Source organism: Limulus polyphemus, unplaced genomic scaffold (genome assembly GCF_000517525.1).
Source record: "Limulus polyphemus unplaced genomic scaffold, Limulus_polyphemus-2.1.2 Scaffold1288, whole genome shotgun sequence".
Lineage (NCBI taxonomy): Eukaryota > Metazoa > Arthropoda > Merostomata > Xiphosura > Limulidae > Limulus > Limulus polyphemus.
In genome coordinates, this window is record NW_013666898.1 from 273301 (window position 1) to 281445 (window position 8145).

The following is an 8145-nucleotide window of genomic DNA, read 5'->3' on the forward strand; positions in this document are numbered from 1 at the left end:
TGTGAATCACTGTGATTTATAGCGTGTGTTACAAAGAAGTTAAGTTTAACGTATTGATTGGAAATTGTGTGTATTACAAAGTTGTATCGAGAAAGAATAAACTAGTTTTAATTAAGAAAGGACTTGTATCGCTGAAGTTCCTCGGAAAGAATTTATATCGGAAATTAACAAACGAGCAGATACACAACAATCGGAAATCTAGGTGTTCTTTTTGATAAACATCATACCAATAAGGCTCAGGTGATGGTTGTCAACCCAAAAGTCACTTCACGTCTTCATCTACTCCATTGACTGCCAGAAACTACGTGAGGTTTGAATCTGCTCTTCCTGTTGTAGAAATACAAACCTTCATTTGCCTCTGTCTTATGTACAGTCACATGGCTTGGCTTTCTGCTTCTTCCAACGTTTATTATTGCCTTCAGGTTCTGAAATGTCAGGCTCTTCACCTCATTTTCCATATCAGACTACATAGTCCTACACCGGAACACTAAAATCACATCTTCTTCTTCTCACCAATTCTTTACTAACTCTGCAACTTTTGAACCTGGTTTTTTCTTTGCAGAAACTTTGCAGAATCAAAATGAAGGGCTGCTGTCCTAGTCTTTTTGATACCAAATATCTGAAACATTTCTATAAACAACATTAATTCAAAATTCCATCCTTGATCTCAATGAAGATTCATAGGCATACCAATTCTTGAAATACATTCATTGATGAGTTTCCTTGCTAGAGTTTCTGCTTCCTGGTTAGGAATAACATGAGCTTCTGGCCATTTTGTGAAATAGTCCATCACAACCATGATGTATTTATTCCCACAGTTACTCTGTGGCAAAAACTAAGCACATCAGCAGCATCTCTCTCAAATGGTATTCTAACACAATACTGTAGCTGTCCATTTGTTTCTTACTTGGATCCTTTTGCTCACAGCAAAGTTCATATGTCTTATACCAATTTTCTTCACATCTCTGGCACCCAATTCAATAGAAGTGTTCTCTTACTCGTTCCAGTGTCTTCTTAATACTAAGTGTTCAAATATTGGAAGGTTGTAGAGATAACATAGTGCTTCAGAACCTCTAGACTGTAGAAGTATCAAGTGTAGTAATTGTTTCTGTCCTCTGATATTTCCTCATTTCTGACATAATAAGACACCTTATAAGCATGACGAATCCACTGTAATCAGTACATTTTTGTCGTTGGGTTGTATGGAGTGGCTGTTTGGCATGAAGGTTTTTCTGCATTCTTTTTATCCACTGAATAATTGGTTTAAAACTCGTGTATTTTGCCTGAGCAGCTTTCAGTTGCATTTTGGACCACATTAGTTTTTAAGCATCACTTGTGGATGTCACATCTTGAATTATACTTTGTTGCAATTTAAGTTAGTTGTCTCTATCTTGTGCTTCTCTCTTATCAGAGTCTTTACATTCTTCATTAACGCATAGTTGAGAGGATTTCTTAGACTGTATTCTTACTACTGTTGCTTTGTAAAATCATTCTTTGACATAGCTCATCCTCTATACAAATTAGTTGAAAAGCCAAATAAATATTCTTAGACAACAGATTGTGAAAAACATTCAGCAAACCAAAGAATTTACCAGTACTCATGCTTTAGTATAGACAACTCTTGAAGATTCACTCATTTTAGATACAGATACCAGTGATTTCGCAGTGGGTGCTGTGTTGGCACAAGTACAAAGTGGAATAGAACATGTTACTTCCTACTATAAATAGGCAATTAATGGTACAGAAAGAAAACATTGTACAGCTTGAAAAGAACTACTAAGTGTTGTTGGAGTCATAAACCATTTCCACTATTATCTATATGAACAGGATTTTACATTTTGGATCAGTCATATAACATTGAAGTGGCCAGATAGCCAAATGCCTCCACAAATTCCAGTAGTACAACTTTAACACTGTATATCACTCTGGCAAGAACCGTGGAAATTTTAATGCATTATCCTGAAGACTCACATAGGTTCTTTTGTGTTGGCCATTCTGACCAGAGTCAACCTCTGATGGAACTGTAGACATTTCCTTTTCATTGACTTTGTGCCCCAGGAAGCTCACCTGTTGACAGAATAATTCACACTTCTTGCAATTCAGCCTAAGGTTCTCTTTCTTCAACTTATCTAAATCTCTCAAGCCCTTCGTAAGTATTACCAAAGGTTTCTCATGTGTGATTACATAATCCAAGAAGTCGTGTATGCTGTTTCAAAGTAGGTCCATTAATCGTTAAAATGTAACAGAAGTATAACATAATTGAAATGGTAACACTACAAATTGCTACAATCCATCTCCTGAAGTAAAGGCTGTCATCTTTCTACTCACTTGCCAATATCCACTCTTAAGATCCAATGTTGAAAACCATTTTGATCCATATATAGCACCAAAAGTAGAGTCAATCCTTCATTGCTGGTAGACATCCTTCTTTGTCACTTCATTCAACTTCCATTAGTCAATGTATAATCTTGTGGATGAATCATATTTCTTCCAAATACAATAGATGATGCCCAAGGACTAGTACTCTATTCTGTCACTCCTTGCTCCTTCACAGTTTCTATCTCTTTAAAAACCTCAGTCTGTTTTGCAAGTGAGAGTCATCTGGTGGCTAACAGATATATTGATGCTGCACCTCCAGTATAAATCTTGTAAGATATTTGTTCAGTTTGAATCATAAGATCCATTGGGGAAGGTGTCTTGAAATTCTTGAGAACGTTATGTAATCCCCAACATTGATCACATATAAGACTTCCATAGCTCTTGTCATACAGCTTCAATGAGTGAGGTGGTAAGGACCTGACATTGAACTCTCTATATATATTGCCTCAAAAGTGAATAAGTCTAATGTTCTTTGATGTGAAATTGACTCGAATTTTATGGTTTGTTGTGTTCATTGCTCTTATAATATGTCGTCTTTATTCATCAGATCCACGAAAGTTCCACCATCACATACTTAGGTGTTTGGTTCTATTATGTCCCAGTCACCAGATGTAAATTTATTTTTAATAAGTTTTTGTATTAGTATTTCACTACCTAATGGTACAATGACTGCTCACCTTGTTGTTAGGGGAAGTTCAAAGTCTGGTGTACGGATTTTCTGGCCATACTCTGTAAAGTTATTTGAAGTTAGCCTAAACTCGCAGATCTTCACAAGATGTCAGTTCTAATATACTGTTACGTATCTGCTTGTTTGTTAATTTCCCGTAGAAATTCTTTCCGAGAAACTTCAGCGATACAAGTCCTTTTTTAATTTAAACTAGTTTATTCTTTCTTGATACAACTTTGCAACACACAGAATTTCCACTGTCACTTTAACTTGACTACTTTATAAACACACACTATAATTCACAGCAATTCACACACTTTACTTACGGTACCTACTGTTCGCTTGACTCAATTATCTCTTCAATCTATCTCCGACTTATATACTAAAAAAGAGGGCGTCTAGCAAACGCTGGGACATTCGTGAGGTTGCCTGCTAAGTCAGGATTCTTCTAAAAACTGCAGCGTGCATGCTCCCAGCGTCGCGTGACTTCCACTGTCGTAACAATACACTCTTTCACGGTGTCAATTTCCCAAACATTATGAGGCGTGGAGAAGTTTCCTACAGTAAGAATAACTTCTATATTTCTTCTTGCTGATACTTTATGTTCTCTTGCTGTTCTTGTCGCTCCATTTTCTTTCTTCATTTCTGAGGCAACTTCCCACCCTTCCATACCAAATCAGGTCAAACTAGTGTAGTTTTAGAATCAGCGTTGATCTACATACTATCTATGTTTGCTATCTCGCTTATCAAGTTACTTTGTACAAGTTGATTTTTTCTACCTTAGTTAACGTCATTTGTAACTTAGGCCTACTACAACGTACAGCAGTGTATAGTGCTCAAGTTTATACAAATGTTATAGCGAAAATAAACTAATTTATTATCTGATTTATTTTTAGAGGTAGTTTAAAAGAACATGCCGATAAAAGAATAATGCTACAACACTGGTGTCAGATGGGGAGGGGGGATATTATTTTGGTGAAAATAAAACAGAACTTTGAATATAATTCAAAAAAATTTAACTATTGAAGACGATTATTACGAGATCAAAGAGTGAGAGTGAATCATTACTTTATATGATGAAATTACTAAAACAGGATAAAGAGCAATGAGACAGACAATTTAAAGAAAATAAAAAACAATTTACAAAAAATTAAAATAAGACCAGGAAAGAAGAGATAAAAAAAGATCAAGTAGAAAGAGATCGAAAATTAGAATCAGGAGCTTTGCACTTAAACACATAGTAATCAAAGTCTAAATTAAGCTTTACTTGGCTATTTTTTTATACCAATTAAGGAAAAGCTGAACTTGATCTGTGTTTTGATTTTAAACTCGATATATTAACGATGCTTTCTCTTCTGCATATGTCCTATGTTTTATATTCAACTGCAAAACAAGACATTAAAGAACTGTTTGTGAATCAATGCATCTGTCCTAAGTGTTTTAATACTTCATGTAAAAGTGTTCCATTTTCCTAGCCACGTTTAGACCATTAGTTTATTGCAACTAGGGAGAAATACTTTTTATTTTACAGTTTTTGCAACATACAATGATCTAGAGATGAATGATTAAATACGATTATCCAAAGCTAGTACTACTACTTCGTTAATGAATAAAAAAAGTTGTCCGTGTCCCAACGGAAATGGAAAGGACCTTATCTCTTCACTTATTACCCACAAAAACACTTTCTATTTTTGTTTTTGAAATTGTTTCAAAATATTTCGTTTTACTAAAATAAGCTACATTTTTTCGTTTTTAGCAAACTACAAACACTAACACATGCTTCATAACATCTGCATTTAATTTTTCTTAAATAAAGTAAAATTGTTTTAAAAACTAAAAAAAAGTTGCTCTCCAAAAGAATCGATAAATTTTTTTTTGTATTGTCTTGAACAAGACCACAATAATGTAGTGAGAAGTTCTTTTAGTATGAACAGTTCAATGGCATGTTTCAAAAATGTTTAGAGAAAATACAATTTTTGCTGGAAACAGCACCTTGATTATATATTTTATATTTTAATAATATTAATATTACAATCCAATAAAATGGGATATTAATTAAACTTTAAATCCGGGCTGAATACTGACATTAATATAATCTTCAGATTAAAGAATGTCATTCTAAGTATCTCCGTTTTATTTTAATCTGACTTTTCAATTTCATAATGATTGAAGCTTTTGTCATGAACGGTTGAACTTTCTCATCAAACACTGAGATGTGATTTACCTTTCGTTAATACCCAATATTTATTTTGGGTTATGTATTCTCATTAATAGCAATGTCTTTAAAATGATGAAACACTTGTCATTAGAGTTCTGACAAAGTATGAGTAACAGTCATGCAACCTTTTTTAAATCTCGACATACTACCATTCTACAGTAAAATGTAACAGCTAATAAACTAAAATCAATCACCGGGCTTAAAACATGTCACGTGAGTTTAGGAAACGAATGAGTAAGAAGATGTAGAAAGGAAAGAACTATATAACATTACGAATAAAAGATCAGAGATTGAATTTCCAGAAACAATTCTGTTAAAAACTAGCATTTTTTACTAGTTGTTTTGGAAAAGAAAACATGAAGATTGTTTTATTGATGTTAATGTATTATGTTGTTATTAATTCAGAACTTGGATTTCCCTCTAAAATAGTAGGAAACATCAGTGGAAGATTTCAAGCACGAATGGTCAGTATTCTTTTGTCTCGAGCAGGACGCCCTTTTGACCAAGAGCTTGTTCACCCTGCTGTTGCTATCGCTCAGAAGACGATCAGGAAGTTTTATCCAAACATTGACTTGCAAGTCGTGTTTCTTAACGGAACCAATGACTGTACAGCAAATTACGCTGGAGCAATGGCTGCTGAACAGTATTACCGTCACTATGTATCAGGATTTCTAGGACCTGGGTGTAGTCTAGCTTTAGATCCAGTAGCACGAATGGCAGCCAGGTGGAGCATTCCAATATGCACTGCAGCAGGTAGCAATTCCATGTTTGGAAACAAGAAGGACTTTTCTACTCTAACTAGACTCTCTCACACCATGGGAGGCATTGCTAACACAGTTTTATCAGTCCTTCGTTTTTTTGGGTGGCATCATGTGGCAATACTGTATGACGGAGCTCAGGGTTTTTCATCTTTGGTTGCTAGTAGTCTGGAGCGAGCGCTTCGGAGAGATTTGAAGTTTTTTTTCTACCTCCACCATCAGGAATTTAATAGTCTACAAAAAAACGTCCCTTTTCGTGAGATGTTGGAAACAGCAGCCAAATCTGCGAGAGGTAAGATGCAAGCCTTAGCCAATAGCTTGTAAAATATCAAATCAATTTAAACCATAACAAGTAAGTAATACAGAAGACAACTTTAATGGAACAATATAATGTACAAGAATTGAATCTATTTAATTCTTCATCGAGTTTTAGAATTATGCAATATTGATAATGCTGTCTAAGACTGATGGGTTCCACTAAGTACGTAGCGTGTGGTTTAGCTTCGTAGTATACAGTATGGTAATAGTCCTACTTAGTTACGATAATGACACCAATAAGTTCACGTAGTTTTATTATCCAATATCAAAATATAGGTTTTAAGATATGATTGACGATATAGGCAATTTAAGTAAGTGGAATGATTTACTGTGGTACCAAAGAAGGTGACTTTGGGATAGCTAAGTATACAAAAGTAATAACTCGTTTCTCTGTTGCAGTTTCAAAAAGAGGTTATTGATTAAAGATGTGTCATTGCAGACCATTTAAATTGTTGTGGCCCGTATATGTTTAGGTCAAGAGGCTTCTATAAAACACACACATATATCTCACTTAGGAAATGACTTTAAAGATTTATTAACGAGTCCTTTTTTAAATATTTCAAAAACTGAATTTTGAATTTCAGCGCAACTTCGCCATTCACAGAAGACTTGTGGTTTAAAAATATTTCGAATATTGAACAACATTCCTTTAGGTACTTAGACATATGTATACACGTGTAATATACAGTAGTGAGAATTATTTCTCAGATCCATTAAGTTAATCACAAACACGAGTCCATTCAGAATTATAAAGTAATTGTTGAGAAACTTCATTAATATATCCATACATAAAGCTACATCCAGTTAGTAGTAATCTTCACTGAGATAGCTACAAAGACAACTGCATTAACGATTAAGACTAATTTGTAGAAAGCTGCGGTATGTTAGTCGCAAATACAACTTAATTAAGAATTGTAGAGTCAGACATGAAGAAAACTCCATTTAAAATTATGCAGTAGTTGTTAGGAAATTCGACTAAATTAGTCACAAAGACATTTTCATTAAGAACAGAGTAATATATTTTGTTGAGAAACTCTACTTAATTAGTTACACAGTTCCAATAGAAAATATAGAGTACTTGATGGAAAGCTCCGGAGCTTCCCACAAGTTGCTTAATGTAGTTGTCTTCGTGTCCAACTTATTAGAGTTTCCCACCGATTACTCTACATTTCTTAATGCAACTACCTTTGTGTTGAATTTATTGGAGCTTCCCACAAGTTGCTTAATGTAGTTGTCTTCGTGTCCAACTTATTAGAGTTTCCCACCGATTACTCTACATTTCTTAATGCAACTACCTTTGTGTTGAATTTATTTGGATTTTTCTTTCTAGCTACTTCAATGAAACTCCCAGGAAATTACCCTATACTTCACGAAGTACATGTCTTCGTGGCTACCTAAACGGAGCTTGCCACGAATTACTCAGTTATTCTTAATGGACTTTTCTTTGTGATTACCTCAGTGGAGCTTTCAACCAGTTGCTTCTTGTAACTTAATTCAATTATCTTTGTGTCCACTTTAATGTAAAAAAAAACTGATTTAAAACTCCAATATGTTAGCCACAAAACATTTTCATTGAGAAGTATAAACTAACCTGTGGAAATAATGGCTGGAGACGGCTTAAATGGGTAATGAAGAAAAACTTTAATACAAGTTTAACATGACAGCAAATGTACAACGTTTCGACAAGGTTTTGTGATCATCAGGTACCATTTAATCCCATTTAAGGTACCCATTTAAGCCGTCTCCAGCCATTATTAGTCTCAAAGTGGGTTCCTCGTCATCGAATTTAAATAACCTGTGGAAAG

The 8145-nt window shown here is 34.4% G+C and overlaps 1 protein-coding gene across 1 annotated transcript in view; it reads left to right on the top strand.

The window, feature by feature from the left end:
• The first annotated feature begins 5620 nt into the window (after positions 1-5620).
• LOC106462943 (atrial natriuretic peptide receptor 1-like) overlaps positions 5621-8145 on the top strand; it is a 21081-nt gene continuing 18556 nt past the window's right edge. The window contains exon 1 of the mRNA XM_013922911.1: positions 5621-6314. Within this exon, the coding sequence (XP_013778365.1) occupies positions 5621-6314 (694 nt within the window). The remainder of the gene's footprint in view (positions 6315-8145) is intronic.